This window comes from Halictus rubicundus, unplaced genomic scaffold (genome assembly GCF_050948215.1).
Source record: "Halictus rubicundus isolate RS-2024b unplaced genomic scaffold, iyHalRubi1_principal scaffold0285, whole genome shotgun sequence".
NCBI classification, from domain to species: domain Eukaryota; kingdom Metazoa; phylum Arthropoda; class Insecta; order Hymenoptera; family Halictidae; genus Halictus; species Halictus rubicundus.
The window spans coordinates 167492-185058 of record NW_027488826.1 but is presented as its reverse complement, the minus strand read 5'-3'; the positions used below and the strand labels follow the sequence as shown (position 1 = coordinate 185058).

Sequence of the window (17567 nt, the reverse complement as noted above, 5' to 3'; positions counted from 1 at the left end):
ATACGATAGAGGATACGATAGGATAGGATAGAGAATAGGATAGGATAGAGGATAGGACAGGACAGAGGATAGGATAGGATAGAGGATAGGATAGGGTAGAGGATAGGATAGGATAGAGGATAGGATAGGATAGAAGATAGGATCGGATAGAGGATAGGATAGGATAGAGGATAGGATAGGATAGAGGATAGGATAGGATAGATGATAGGATAGGATAGAGGATACGATAGGATAGGATAGAGAATAGGATAGGATACAGGATAGGTTAGGATAGAAGATAGTATAGGATAGAGGATAGGATAGGATAGAGGATAGGATAGGATAGAGGATAGGATAGGATAGAGGATAGGATAGGATAGAGGATAGGATAGGATAGAGGATAGGATAGGATAGAGGATAGGATAGGATAGAAGATAGGATCGGATAGAGGATAGGATAGAGGATTGGATAGGATAGATGATAGGATAAGATAGAGGATAGGATAGGATAGAGGATAGGATAAGATAGAGGATAGGATAGGATAGAGGATAGGATAGGGTAGAGGATAGGATAGGGTAGAGGATAGGATAGGATAGAGGATAGGATAGGATACAGGATAGGATGGGATAGAGGATCGGATAGGATAGAGGATTGGATAGGATAGAGGATACGATACTATAGAGGATAGGATAGAGAATATGATACGGTAGACCATAGGGGATTGGATCGTAAACCGGATAGGAGACGGTAGAGGATAGGATAGGATAGGATAGAGAATAAGATAGGATTGAGGATAGGTTAGGATAGAAGATAGTATAGGATAGAGGATAGGATAGGATAGAGGATAGGATAGGATAGAGGATAGGATAGGATAGAGGATAGGATAGGATAGAGGATACGATAGGATAGGATAGAGAATAGGATAGGATAGAGGATAGGACAGGACAGAGGATAGGATAGGATAGAGGATAGGATAGGATAGAGGATAGGATGGGATAGAGGATAGGATACGATAGAGGATAGGATAGGATAGAGGATAGGATAGGATAGAGGATAGGATAGGGTAGAGTATATAATAGGATAGAGGATAGGATAGGATAGAAGATAGGATCGGATAGAGAATAGGATAAGGGATTGGATAGGATAGAGGATAGGAGACGATATGAGGATAGGATAGGATAGAGAATAGGATAGGATAGATGATATTATAGGAAAGAGGATAGGATATGATAGAGCATACGATATTATAGAGGATAGGATAGGATAGAGGATCGGATAGGATAGAGGATTGGATAGGATAGAGGATACGATACTATAGAGGATGGGATAGAGAATATGATACGGTAGACCATAGGGGATTGGATCGTAAACAGGATAGGAGACGGTAGAGGATAGGATAGGATAGGATAGAGAATAAGATAGGATACAGGATAGGTTAGGATAGAAGATAGTATAGGATAGAGGATAGGATAGGATAGAGGATAGGATAGGATAGAGGATAGGATTGGATAGAGGATAGGATAGGATAGAGGATACGATAGGATAGGATAGAGGATAGGATAGGATAGAGGATAGGATGGGATAGAGGATAGGATACGATAGAGGATAGGATAGGATAGATGATAGGATAGGATAGAGGATAGGATAGGGTAGAGGATAGGATAGGATAGAGGATAGGATAGGATAGAAGATAGGATCGGATAGAGGATAGGGTAGAGGATTGGATAGGATAGAGTAAAGGATAAGATAGAGGATAGGATAGGATAGAGGATAGGATAGGGTAGAGGATAGGATAGGATAGAGGATACGATAGGATAGGATAGAGGATAGGATGGGATAGAGGATAGGATAGGATAGAGGATAGGATAGGATAGAGGATAGGATAGGATAGAGGATAGGATAGGATAGAGGATAGGATAGGATAGAGGATAGGATAGGATAGAGGATAGGATAGGATAGAAGATAGGATCGGATAGAGGATAGGATAGAGGATTGGATAGGATAGATGATAGGATAAGATAGAGGATAGGATAGGATAGAGGATAGGATAAGATAGAGGATAGGATAGGATAGAGGATAGGATAGGGTAGAGGATAGGATAGGGTAGAGGATAGGATAGGATAGAGGATAGGATAGGATAGAGGATAGGATGGGATAGAGGATAGGATAGGATAGAGGATAGGATAGGATAGAGGATAGGATAGGATAGAGGATAGGATAGGATAGAGGATAGGATAGGATAGAGGATAGGATAGGATAGAGGATAGGATAGGATAGAAGATAGGATCGGATAGAGGATAGGATAGAGGATTGGATAGGATAGATGATAGGATAAGATAGAGGATAGGATAGGATAGAGGATAGGATAAGATAGAGGATAGGATAGGATAGAGGATAGGATAGGGTAGAGGATAGGATAGGGTAGAGGATAGGATAGGATAGAGGATAGGATAGGATAGAGGATAGGATGGGATAGAGGATAGGATAGGATAGAGGGTAGGACAGGATAGAGGATAGGATAGGATAGAGGATAGGATGGGATAGAGGATAGGATACGATAGAGGATACGATAGGATAGGATAGAGAATAGGATAGGATAGAGGATAGGACAGGACAGAGGATAGGATAGGATAGAGGATAGGATAGGGTAGAGGATAGGATAGGATAGAGGATAGGATAGGATAGAAGATAGGATCGGATAGAGGATAGGATAGGATAGAGGATAGGATAGGATAGAGGATAGGATAGGATAGATGATAGGATAGGATAGAGGATACGATAGGATAGGATAGAGAATAGGATAGGATACAGGATAGGTTAGGATAGAAGATAGTATAGGATAGAGGATAGGATAGGATAGAGGATAGGATAGGATAGAGGATAGGATAGGATAGAGGATAGGATAGGATAGAGGATAGGATAGGATAGAGGATAGGATAGGATAGAAGATAGGATCGGATAGAGGATAGGATAGAGGATTGGATAGGATAGATGATAGGATAAGATAGAGGATAGGATAGGATAGAGGATAGGATAAGATAGAGGATAGGATAGGATAGAGGATAGGATAGGGTAGAGGATAGGATAGGGTAGAGGATAGGATAGGATAGAGGATAGGATAGGATAGAGGATAGGATGGGATAGAGGATAGGATAGGATAGAGGGTAGGACAGGATAGAGGATAGGATAGGATAGAGGATAGGATGGGATAGAGGATAGGATACGATAGAGGATAGGATAGGATAGAGGATAGGATAGGATAGAGGATAGGATAGGGTTAGAGGATAGGATAGGATAGAGGATAGGATAGGATAGAGGATAGGATGGGATAGAGGATAGGATAGGAAAGAGGATAGGATATGATAGAGCATACGATATTATAGAGGATAGGATAGGATAGAGGATCGGATAGGATAGAGGATTGGATAGGATAGAGGATACGATACTATAGAGGATAGGATAGAGAATATGATACGGTAGACCATAGGGGATTGCATCGTAAACCGGATAGGAGACGGTAGAGGATAGGATAGGATAGGATAGAGAATAAGATAGGATTGAGGATAGGTTAGGATAGAAGATAGTATAGGATAGAGGATAGGATAGGATAGAGGATAGGATAGGATAGAGGATAGGATAGGATAGAGGATAGGATAGGATAGAGGATACGATAGGATAGGATAGAGAATAGGATAGGATAGAGGATAGGACAGGACAGAGGATAGGATAGGATAGAGGATAGGATAGGATAGAGGATAGGATGGGATAGAGGATAGGATACGATAGAGGATAGGATAGGATAGAGGATAGGATAGGATAGAGGATAGGATAGGGTAGAGTATATAATAGGATAGAGGATAGGATAGGATAGAAGATAGGATCGGATAGAGAATAGGATAGGGGATTGGATAGGATAGAGGATAGGAGACGATATGAGGATAGGATAGGATAGAGAATAGGATAGGATAGATGATATTATAGGAAAGAGGATAGGATATGATAGAGCATACGATATTATAGAGGATAGGATAGGATAGAGGATCGGATAGGATAGAGGATTGGATAGGATAGAGGATACGATACTATAGAGGATGGGATAGAGAATATGATACGGTAGACCATAGGGGATTGGATCGTAAACAGGATAGGAGACGGTAGAGGGTAGGATAGGATAGGATAGAGAATAAGATAGGATACAGGATAGGTTAGGATAGAAGATAGTATAGGATAGAGGATAGGATAGGATAGAGGATAGGATAGGATAGAGGATAGGATTGGATAGAGGATAGGATAGGATAGAGGATACGATAGGATAGGATAGAGGATAGGATAGGATAGAGGATAGGATGGGATAGAGGATAGGATACGATAGAGGATAGGATAGGATAGATGATAGGATAGGATAGAGGATAGGATAGGGTAGAGGATAGGATAGGATAGAGGATAGGATAGGATAGAAGATAGGATCGGATAGAGGATAGGGTAGAGGATTGGATAGGATAGAGTAAAGGATAAGATAGAGGATAGGATAGGATAGAGGATAGGATAGGGTAGAGGATAGGATAGGATAGAGGATACGATAGGATAGGATAGAGGATAGGATGGGATAGAGGATAGGATAGGATAGAGGATAGGATAGGATAGAGGATAGGATAGGATAGAGGATAGGATAGGATAGAGGATAGGATAGGATAGAGGATAGGATAGGATAGAGGATAGGATAGGATAGAAGATAGGATCGGATAGAGGATAGGATAGAGGATTGGATAGGATAGATGATAGGATAAGATAGAGGATAGGATAGGATAGAGGATAGGATAAGATAGAGGATAGGATAGGATAGAGGATAGGATAGGGTAGAGGATAGGATAGGGTAGAGGATAGGATAGGATAGAGGATAGGATAGGATAGAGGATAGGATGGGATAGAGGATAGGATAGGATAGAGGGTAGGACAGGATAGAGGATAGGATAGGATAGAGGATAGGATGGGATAGAGGATAGGATACGATAGAGGATACGATAGGATAGGATAGAGAATAGGATAGGATAGAGGATAGGACAGGACAGAGGATAGGATAGGATAGAGGATAGGATAGGGTAGAGGATAGGATAGGATAGAGGATAGGATAGGATAGAAGATAGGATCGGATAGAGGATAGGATAGGATAGAGGATAGGATAGGATAGAGGATAGGATAGGATAGATGATAGGATAGGATAGAGGATACGATAGGATAGGATAGAGAATAGGATAGGATACAGGATAGGTTAGGATAGAAGATAGTATAGGATAGAGGATAGGATAGGATAGAGGATAGGATAGGATAGAGGATAGGATAGGATAGAGGATAGGATAGGATAGAGGATAGGATAGGATAGAGGATAGGATAGGATAGAGGATAGGATAGGATAGAGGATAGGATAGGATAGAAGATAGGATCGGATAGAGGATAGGATAGAGGATTGGATAGGATAGATGATAGGATAAGATAGAGGATAGGATAGGATAGAGGATAGGATAAGATAGAGGATAGGATAGGATAGAGGATAGGATAGGGTAGAGGATAGGATAGGGTAGAGGATAGGATAGGATAGAGGATAGGATAGGATAGAGGATAGGATGGGATAGAGGATAGGATAGGATAGAGGGTAGGACAGGATAGAGGATAGGATAGGATAGAGGATAGGATGGGATAGAGGATAGGATACGATAGAGGATAGGATAGGATAGAGGATAGGATAGGATAGAGGATAGGATAGGGTAGAGGATAGGATAGGATAGAGGATAGGATAGGATAGAGGATAGGATGGGATAGAGGATAGGATAGGAAAGAGGATAGGATATGATAGAGCATACGATATTATAGAGGATAGGATAGGATAGAGGATCGGATAGGATAGAGGATTGGATAGGATAGAGGATACGATACTATAGAGGATAGGATAGAGAATATGATACGGTAGACCATAGGGGATTGGATCGTAAACCGGATAGGAGACGGTAGAGGATAGGATAGGATAGGATAGAGAATAAGATAGGATTGAGGATAGGTTAGGATAGAAGATAGTATAGGATAGAGGATAGGATAGGATAGAGGATAGGATAGGATAGAGGATAGGATAGGATAGAGGATACGATAGGATAGGATAGAGAATAGGATAGGATAGAGGATAGGACAGGACAGAGGATAGGATAGGATAGAGGATAGGATAGGATAGAGGATAGGATGGGATAGAGGATAGGATACGATAGAGGATAGGATAGGATAGAGGATAGGATAGGATAGAGGATAGGATAGGGTAGAGGATATAATAGGATAGAGGATAGGATAGGATAGAAGATAGGATCGGATAGAGAATAGGATAGGGGATTGGATAGGATAGAGGATAGGAGACGATATGAGGATAGGATAGGATAGAGAATAGGATAGGATAGATGATATTATAGGAAAGAGGATAGGATATGATAGAGCATACGATATTATAGAGGATAGGATAGGATAGAGGATCGGATAGGATAGAGGATTGGATAGGATAGAGGATACGATACTATAGAGGATGGGATAGAGAATATGATACGGTAGACCATAGGGGATTGGATCGTAAACAGGATAGGAGACGGTAGAGGATAGGATAGGATAGGATAGAGAATAAGATAGGATACAGGATAGGTTAGGATAGAAGATAGTATAGGATAGAGGATAGGATAGGATAGAGGATAGGATAGGATAGAGGATAGGATTGGATAGAGGATAGGATAGGATAGAGGATACGATAGGATAGGATAGAGGATAGGATAGGATAGAGGATAGGATAGGATAGGATAGAGGATAGGATAGGGTAGAGGATAGGATAGGATAGAGGATAGGATAGGATAGAAGATAGGATCGGATAGAGGATAGGGTAGAGGATTGGATAGGATAGAGTAAAGGATAAGATAGAGGATAGGATAGGATAGAGGATAGGATAGGGTAGAGGATAGGATAGGATAGAGGATACGATAGGATAGGATAGAGGATAGGATGGGATAGAGGATAGGATAGGATAGAGGATAGGATAGGATAGAGGATAGGATAGGATAGAGGATAGGATAATATAGAGGATAGGATAGGATAGAGGATAGGATAGGATAGAGGATAGGTTAGTATAGAAGATAGGATAGGATAGAGGATAGGATAGAGGATAGGATAGGATTTAGGATAGGATAAAGATAGAGGATAGGATGGGATTGAGGATAGGATAGGATAGAGGATAGGATAGGATAGAGGATAGGATATGATAGAGTATAGGATAGGATAGAGGATAGGATAGGATAGAGGATAGGATAAGATAGAGGATATGATAGGATAGAGGATAGGATAGGATAGACGATAGGATAGGATAGAGGATAGGATAGGATAGGGGATAGGATAGGATAGATGATAGGATAGGATAGAGGATAGGATAAGATAGAGGATAGGATGGGGTAGAGGATAGGATAGGATAGAGGATAGGATAGGATAGAAGATAGGATCGGATAGAGGATAGGATAGGGGATTTAATAGGATAGAGGATAGGAGACGATATGAGGATAGGATAGGATAGAGAATAGGATAGGATAGATGATATTATAGGAAAGAGGATAGGATATGATAGAGCATACGATATTATAGAGGATAGGATAGGATAGAGGATCGGATAGGATAGAGGATTGGATAGGATAGAGGATACGATACTATAGAGGATAGGATAGAGAATATGATACGGTAGACCATAGGTGATTGGATCGTATACAGGATAGGAGACGGTAGAGGATAGGATGGGATAGGATAGAGAATAGGATAGGATAGAGGATAGGTTAGGATAGAAGATAGGATAGGATAGAGGATAGGATAGGATAGGATAGAGGATAGGATAGGAAAGATGATAGGATAGGATAGAGGATACGATAGGATAGGATAGAGAATAGGATAGGATAGAGGATAGGACAGGACAGAGGATAGGATTGGATAGAGGGTAGGATAGGATAGGGGATAGGATAGGATAGAAGATAGGATCGGATAGAGGATAGGATAGAGGATTGGATAGGATAGATGATAGGATAAGATAGAGGATAGGATAGGATAGAGGATAGGATAAGATAGAGGATAGGATAGGATTGAGGATAGGATAGGGGATAGGATAGGATAGAAGATAGGATCGGATAGAGGATAAGATAGAGGATTGGATAGGATAGAGGATAGAATAGGATAGAGGATAGGATATGATAGAGGATAGGATAGGATAGGGGATTGGATAGGATAGAGGATAGGATGGGATAGAGGATAGGATACGATAGAGGATACGATAGGATAGGATAGAGGATAGGATAGGATAGAGGATGGGATAGGATAGAGGATAGGATAGGATAGAGGATAGGATAGGATAGAGGATAGGATATAATAGAGGATAGGATAGGATAGAGGATAGGATACGATAGAGGATACGATAGGATAGGATAGAGGATAGGATAGGATAGAGGATAGGATAGGATAGAGGATACGATAGGATAGGATAGAGGATAGAGGATAGGATAGAGGATAGGATAGGATAGAGGATAGGATAGGATAGAGGATAGGATAGGATAGAGGATAGGATAGAGGATAGAATAGGATAGAGGATAGGATATGATAGAGGATAGGATAGGATAGAGGATAGGATAGGATAGAGGATAGGATAGGATAGAGGATAGGATAGGATAGATGATAGGATAGGATAGAGGATACGATAGGATAGGATAGAGAATAGGATAGTATACAGGATAGGTTAGGATAGAAGATAGTATAGGATAGAGGATAGGATAGGATAGAGGATAGGATAGGATAGAGGATAGGATAGGATAGAGGATAGGATAGGATACAGGATAGGATAGGATAGAAGATAGGATCGGATAGAGGATAGGATAGAGGATTGGATAGGATAGATGATAGGATAAGATAGAGGATAGGATAGGATAGAGGATAGGATAAGATAGAGGATAGGATAGGATTTAGGATAGGATAAAGATAGAGGATAGGATGGGATTGAGGATAGGATAGGATAGAGGATAGGATAGGATAGAGGATAGGATATGATAGAGTATAGGATAGGATAGAGGATAGGATAGGATAGAGGATAGGATAAGATAGAGGATATGATAGGATAGAGGATAGGATAGGATAGACGATAGGATAGGATAGAGGATAGGATAGGATAGGGGATAGGATAGGATAGATGATAGGATAGGATAGAGGATAGGATAAGATAGAGGATAGGATGGGGTAGAGGATAGGATAGGATAGAGGATAGGATAGGATAGAAGATAGGATCGGATAGAGGATAGGATAGGGGATTTAATAGGATAGAGGATAGGAGACGATATGAGGATAGGATAGGATAGAGAATAGGATAGGATAGATGATATTATAGGAAAGAGGATAGGATATGATAGAGCATACGATATTATAGAGGATAGGATAGGATAGAGGATCGGATAGGATAGAGGATTGGATAGGATAGAGGATACGATACTATAGAGGATGGGATAGAGAATATGATACGGTAGACCATAGGGGATTGGATCGTAAACAGGATAGGAGACGGTAGAGGATAGGATAGGATAGGATAGAGAATAAGATAGGATACAGGATAGGTTAGGATAGAAGATAGTATAGGATAGAGGATAGGATAGGATAGAGGATAGGATAGGATAGAGGATAGGATTGGATAGAGGATAGGATAGGATAGAGGATACGATAGGATAGGATAGAGGATAGGATAGGATAGAGGATAGGATAGGATAGAGGATAGGATAGGATAGAGGATAGGATAGGGTAGAGGATAGGATAGGATAGAGGATAGGATAGGATAGAAGATAGGATCGGATAGAGGATAGGGTAGAGGATTGGATAGGATAGAGTAAAGGATAAGATAGAGGATAGGATAGGATAGAGGATAGGATAGGGTAGAGGATAGGATAGGATAGAGGATACGATAGGATAGGATAGAGGATAGGATGGGATAGAGGATAGGATAGGATAGAGGATAGGATAGGATAGAGGATAGGATAGGATAGAGGATAGGATAATATAGAGGATAGGATAGGATAGAGGATAGGATAGGATAGAGGATAGGTTAGTATAGAAGATAGGATAGGATAGAGGATAGGATAGAGGATAGGATAGGATTTAGGATAGGATAAAGATAGAGGATAGGATGGGATTGAGGATAGGATAGGATAGAGGATAGGATAGGATAGAGGATAGGATATGATAGAGTATAGGATAGGATAGAGGATAGGATAGGATAGAGGATAGGATAAGATAGAGGATATGATAGGATAGAGGATAGGATAGGATAGACGATAGGATAGGATAGAGGATAGGATAGGATAGGGGATAGGATAGGATAGATGATAGGATAGGATAGAGGATAGGATAAGATAGAGGATAGGATGGGGTAGAGGATAGGATAGGATAGAGGATAGGATAGGATAGAAGATAGGATCGGATAGAGGATAGGATAGGGGATTTAATAGGATAGAGGATAGGAGACGATATGAGGATAGGATAGGATAGAGAATAGGATAGGATAGATGATATTATAGGAAAGAGGATAGGATATGATAGAGCATACGATATTATAGAGGATAGGATAGGATAGAGGATCGGATAGGATAGAGGATTGGATAGGATAGAGGATACGATACTATAGAGGATAGGATAGAGAATATGATACGGTAGACCATAGGTGATTGGATCGTATACAGGATAGGAGACGGTAGAGGATAGGATGGGATAGGATAGAGAATAGGATAGGATAGAGGATAGGTTAGGATAGAAGATAGGATAGGATAGAGGATAGGATAGGATAGGATAGAGGATAGGATAGGAAAGATGATAGGATAGGATAGAGGATACGATAGGATAGGATAGAGAATAGGATAGGATAGAGGATAGGACAGGACAGAGGATAGGATTGGATAGAGGGTAGGATAGGATAGGGGATAGGATAGGATAGAAGATAGGATCGGATAGAGGATAGGATAGAGGATTGGATAGGATAGATGATAGGATAAGATAGAGGATAGGATAGGATAGAGGATAGGATAAGATAGAGGATAGGATAGGATTGAGGATAGGATAGGGGATAGGATAGGATAGAAGATAGGATCGGATAGAGGATAAGATAGAGGATTGGATAGGATAGAGGATAGAATAGGATAGAGGATAGGATATGATAGAGGATAGGATAGGATAGGGGATTGGATAGGATAGAGGATAGGATGGGATAGAGGATAGGATACGATAGAGGATACGATAGGATAGGATAGAGGATAGGATAGGATAGAGGATGGGATAGGATAGAGGATAGGATAGGATAGAGGATAGGATAGGATAGAGGATAGGATATAATAGAGGATAGGATAGGATAGAGGATAGGATACGATAGAGGATACGATAGGATAGGATAGAGGATAGGATAGGATAGAGGATAGGATAGGATAGAGGATACGATAGGATAGGATAGAGGATAGGATAGGATAGAGGATAGGATAGGATAGAGGATAGGATAGGATAGAGGATAGGATAGGATAGAGGATAGGATAGGATAGGATAGAGAATAGCATAGGATAGAGGGTAGGACAGGATAGAGGATAGGATAGGATAGAGGATAGGATAGGATAGAGGATAGGATAGGATAGAGGATACGATAGGATAGGATAGAGGATAGGATAGGATAGAGGATTGGATAGGATAGAGGATAGGATCGGATAGAGCATAGGATAGGGGATTGGATAGGATAGAGGATAGGATAGGATAGAGTATAGGATAAGATAGAGGATATGATAGGATAGAGGATAGGATAGGATAGGATAGAGGATAGGATAGGATAGAGGATAGGATAGGATAGAGGATAGGATAGGATAGAGGATAGGATAGGATAGAGGATAGGATACGATAGAGGATAGGATAGGATAGAGGATAGGATAGGGGATTGGATAGGATACAGGATAGGATAGGATAGAGGATAGGATACGATAGAGGATACGATAGGATAGGATAGAGGATAGGATAGGATAGAGGATGGGATAGGGTAGAGGATAGGATAGGATAGAGGATAGGATAGTATAGAGGATAGGATATAATAGAGGATAGGATAGGATAGAGGATAAGATACGATAGAGGATACGATAGGATAGGATAGAGGATAGGATAGGATAGAGGATAGGATAGGATAGAGGATAGGATAGGATAGAAGATAGGATCGGATATAGGATAGGATAGAGGATTGGATAGGATAGATTATAGGATAAGATAGAGGATAGGATAGGATAGAGGATAGGATAAGATAGAGGATAGGATAGGATTGAGGATAGGATAGGGGATTGGATAGGATAGAGGATAGGATAGGATAGAGGATAGGATACGATAGAGGATACGATAGGATAGAGGATAGGATAGGATAGAGGATAGGATGGGATAGAGGATAGGATAGGGGATTGGATAGAATAAAGGATAGGATAGGATAGAGGATAGAATAGGATAGAGGATAGGATAGTATAGAGGATAGGATATAATAGAGAATAGGATAGGATAGAGGATAGGATACGATAGAGGATACGATAGGATAGGATAGAGGGTAGGATAGGATAGAGGATAGGATAGGATAGAGGATAGGATATGATTGAGGATAGGATAGGATAGAGGATAGGTTCGGATAGAAGATAGGATAGGATAGTGGATACGATAGGATATTATAGAGGATAGGATAGGATAGAGGATTGGATAGGATAGAGGATAGGATATGATAGAGGATAGGATAGGATAGAGGATAGGATAGTGTTCCGTCGTAAAAACCCTCTGCAAAGGGACATCTGCACGACCGTGAAGGTCAACTAGACCAACCACCCGCGGCATAATGACCATGACCGCCATAAAAAACCTACCGTAGTTTGGCGTAGTCAAAAATCCGAACAACCTCAGCTGACGAGCACATGTTGGCCTGCGAACCGTTAGCGCACCAAAATGTATAGTTTTATAATCGTAGCCGCCTGTAACCAAATGTATCTTCCACTCCCACTCTTCCTAATTTTCCACCACTTCCAAACACATCCTTCAACCAATCATAGACAACTTCCTAAGACCACACCCACATCCGAGCCTACCTTATTCCAAAATATTGTAACAACAACAGAACTGTCTGATACACCAACCTGACTACTAGTACACCGAGCTGTCTAGAGCTATCGAGAATTCGAATTCTTTCAAGCACCGAGCTGCTTAGAAGCTACCGAAGGCAAGCCGAGTCTTGCATTTTAGAAATAAAGACTAGTTCTCCGGAGTTTGAATTTACAATCATTCGCCGTTAAACCATTACCCAGTCGCGAGCCGATTCTCCCCAATTCCGGGATCGACGCGACACCACATTTTTTGGTCCTTCGAGCCGGATCGCGATCTTTATCGCGAGTTACGATATCGCTTGTGCCTTGAGCATTGTCGCGACTATTATCGAGAGTTACCGAAACAACGAAGAAGAAGTAGCTGAGTGTTCCAAAGGACATCAGCAGCCCGAGGGAGCACCTACATTTGACTGGATCAGCCTGGACAACCCAGCATCCAGAACAACCAGCCTAGCAGAAGGATACATCGCGAGCGACGCAGCTTCTACTTCTGGACCATCGACGTCATCAGAAGGGAACATCGCATCCACCAATTCCTCTTCGGGACCACTGGACGTCCTGAGAAGACAAGGCCGTGAAAGTGGTAGCGGTACTGCACAGTCTCCATACGAGTAAGTTTTTCGACTCACCTATCTTCCTAAATTTCCCTCATTCCCAAAAATTGCTTCAATCCCTCGAACAATGGCGGATGAATTAAAATCGTTTATAAGACAGCGTGCCGCCGTGAAGGCACAACTGACGCGATTAAGCAATCAGGTTCGGGAATCGATTCTCACTTTCGAGGTGACGGACATAGAGATGCGACAAAAGAAATTAGAAGAATACTTCCAAAAGTTTTTTATAATACAAGATCAGGTTGAATCGATACAAGATAAATCAGACGAGGAGGCAATCAAAGATTTTGAAGCAACATATTTTGAATGCTCCGATTTATTGGCTAGACGATTAAGGGAGCTAACCCACAGGACTCAAATCCAAACTGTTCCGACTGTTAGTAATGCCTCAACTCCGACTATTACAACGTCACAAGATATATTACCCAAAATTCGCATTAAACAATTCAGCGGAAACTTCTTAGAGTGGCAAGGGTTTTATGATACTTTTCGATCACTAGTTCACGAGGTTGATACAATTCCTACTATCCATAAATTTCACTTGTTAAAATCATATCTAATAGGTAACGCGGCCAACGTTACTAGCGCTCTATCTGCTTCCGAAGAAAATTATTTTGTTGCATGGAACCTACTACGGAAAAGATTCGATCAACCGCGTAAGATCATTCAATGCCACATCCGTGCTTTATTTGAACTACCCGAGGTATCTCGAGACAAACCATCCTCATTGCGCGCTTTAGCAGAAGACGCAGAAATGCATATAAATGCGTTAAAATCATTAGGCCAACCGGTGGAATGGGATGAAATGATTATTTATATCATTTCATCAAAGCTCGACAAATCGACACGTACTTCTTGGGAGCGCACAATCGAGGATGGGGTCCTGCCGACCTATCACGAATTATTAGCCTTTTTGAACAAATATTCACGGGACGAGGAACCCGTAAAATTAGTAGCGCATACACGGGACAATAATTACCCAAAACGCTGGTCTGACAGGAGTTTTAAACCGGTACATAGAACCAATACCTTTGTCGGTACCAAGCCCGCGATTTCGTGCCCGGTATGCAAGCAATCTCATTATATTAACCAATGCACAGAATTCTTAAAACAATCTCCTCGCGACAGAATAACCACAGTAAAAACTCTTAAAGGCTGTCTCAATTGCCTAAATTCCACGCATTTCATTTCACAATGTCGCTCATCTACATGTAGAAAATGTGGCGGAAAACACCACACATTATTGCACATTGACCAGTCAAACGTATCGAATGTTGCGAAAGTTAATACCCTAAACGAAGCTGCATCGCCTACCATAGCGTTAACGGCCTACAGTAAATTAGATCAAGAAGTATTGCTATCCACGGCGCGAGTTAAAATTCTTGACCAAAAGAATCGAGAGCATGAATGCCGCGTTCTTTTAGACCCGGGTTCGCAGCGCAATTTTATGACCGAGAGATTAGCGACTTACCTGCGTTTACCGAAAAAACGTCTCAACGTAACGACGTCAGGTATAGGGCGTCAGGAGAGCCATGTAAAATTTGCCGTAGAGGCTCAAATCGGCTCAAATCATTCCGATTTTAAGTGTAGTGCACTATTTTTAACACTGCCAGAAATTACTGGGCCTTTACCATCGCGCACATTTGAACGAACGATATTACAAATCCCGAATAACGTAGCTTTAGCCGATCCTTCCTTTAACAGGTCTTCGAAGGTCGATCTTTTGCTTGGGGAATATTTATATTACAAGCTTTTAGGAAAGGACAGAATTAGATTACAAAACGAAACGGTCGTTCTTCAAGATACCGAGTTGGGCTGGGTGCTGTCAGGAGAAATAAATGATTCTGTATCGACAAATATAAACTGCCATTTAAATACCCAAGATCTAGACGCGCAGTTAGAAAGATTCTGGCAAGTAGAGCAGTGTTCAGTCACAAATTCATGCTCACCGCAAGAGCAATTGTGTGAGGAATTGTTTAAACAAAGCACCTATCGCGATAAAGGGGGTCGCTACATAGTCAGACTTCCATTCAATGACAACAAGCAACAACTCGGCAATTCTTACGATATCGCGCTAAAAAGATTTTATAGTCTAGAAAGAAGGCTACAGTCCAACACCGAATTACGCGATCAATATACCAAATTCCTAACGGAATATGAAGCCTTAGATCACATGACCGAAGTAGAAGACAAGGATTTTAAAGATGCGGGTTGTTATTTACCGCATCATCCCATAATAAAAGCTAGCAGCCTTACAACCAAGGTTAGGGTCGTTTTCGACGCGTCCGCGAAGACCGACACCGGTCTGTCCCTAAATCACGCGCTAATGGTAGGTCCGACAATTCAGGACGACGTCTTTTCATTGATTGCTCGCTTCCGCAAATACCAATACGTGATTACTGCCGATATTGAGAAGATGTTCAGGCAAATATTAGTTCACCCAGAGGACGCGAACTATCAAAAAATCCTACGGCGCAAAGGTCCAAACGAGGCGGTTAAATCATACCGCTTAAACACCGTAACCTACGGTACGGCTTGCGCTCCGTTTCTTGCGGCACGCTGCTTACAACAGCTTGCCGAGGACGAAGCACGGTCGTATCCTTTAGCAGTTGACGTAATTAAAAACGAATTTTACATAGACGATTTGTTAACTGACACGAATTCGTCAAGTGAAGCCGCGAAGTTAATAGAACAATTGAATCTAAGACAATGGTCACCTAACAAACCACAACTGCTAAGGGGACTACAAGAGCGTACTACCGATGACTGCCTATGTTTAGATCCGCAGGCAGTCAAAAAGACATTAGGCATTTACTGGCATTCTCGCGAAGATACAATTGGGTATGAGGTATTCAATACGCACATAATCGAAATTGAAGCAATTTTAAACTCTCGACCCCTAACACCATTATCCTCGGATCCCAATGACCTCTCAGCCCTCACTCCGGCCCACTTCCTAATAGGTGAGTCGCTAACTAATATTCCGGAACGAGATGTGTCTGATATCGCTACCAATCGACTATCGGTGTGGGAGCATATCCAAAAAATGAAGCAACATTTTTGGACACGATGGTACAAGGAGTACCTAAACGAATTAAACATTCGGAGCAAATGGCGCAACAATCCCACCGCCCATCTTCACATTGGGACATTGATTCTACTGAAGGAGGACAACCTACCACCTCTACAGTGGAAGCTAGGACGCATAACTGAAATTCACCCTGGAGAAGACAATTTCACTCGCGTAGTTACAGTGAAAACCGCGAGTGGTTGTTATAAGCGAGGCGTCCGTTCTATTTTTCCATTGCCATTGGAACAATCCATTTAAGGGACCTTTAAATTACTGTGCCACAAACAAAGAACACCCATATCAACTGTATATAGATATTATCCAAATCAGCTACCTTGTATATATAGTAGATAGTTGCGTAATCATAGTAACGTATTCTAACCGTATTGTTAGTGTAAGCTAGACTAGTATAAATTGTCATTTAGTCACTAAGTCTGGAGTATACATATTGTTTTAGCCTTTAGATTTAGATAATCCGAACCGACTTTAGGTTATCACCATCCGACCAGTTTTAGTGAGAATCATTGAACGCGACCGTTCAAGGGGGGCGGCATGTTCCGTCGTAAAAACCCTCTGCAAAGGGACATCTGCACGACCGTGAAGGTCAACCAGACCAACCACCCGCGGCATAATGACCATGACCGCCATAAAAAACCTACCGTAGTTTGGCGTAGTCAAAAATCCGAACAACCTCAGCTGACGAGCACATGTTGGCCTGCGAAC

General features: G+C 41.4%; 1 protein-coding gene across 1 annotated transcript; it reads left to right on the top strand.

Annotated features, from left to right (window-relative positions):
• The first annotated feature begins 13841 nt into the window (after positions 1–13841).
• Positions 13842–17102, top strand: LOC143364123 (uncharacterized). The gene has a single exon (XM_076804623.1). The coding sequence runs from the start codon at positions 13842–13844 to the stop codon at positions 17100–17102; it is 3261 nt and encodes a 1086-aa protein (XP_076660738.1).
• Positions 17103–17567: the final 465 nt, after the last annotated feature.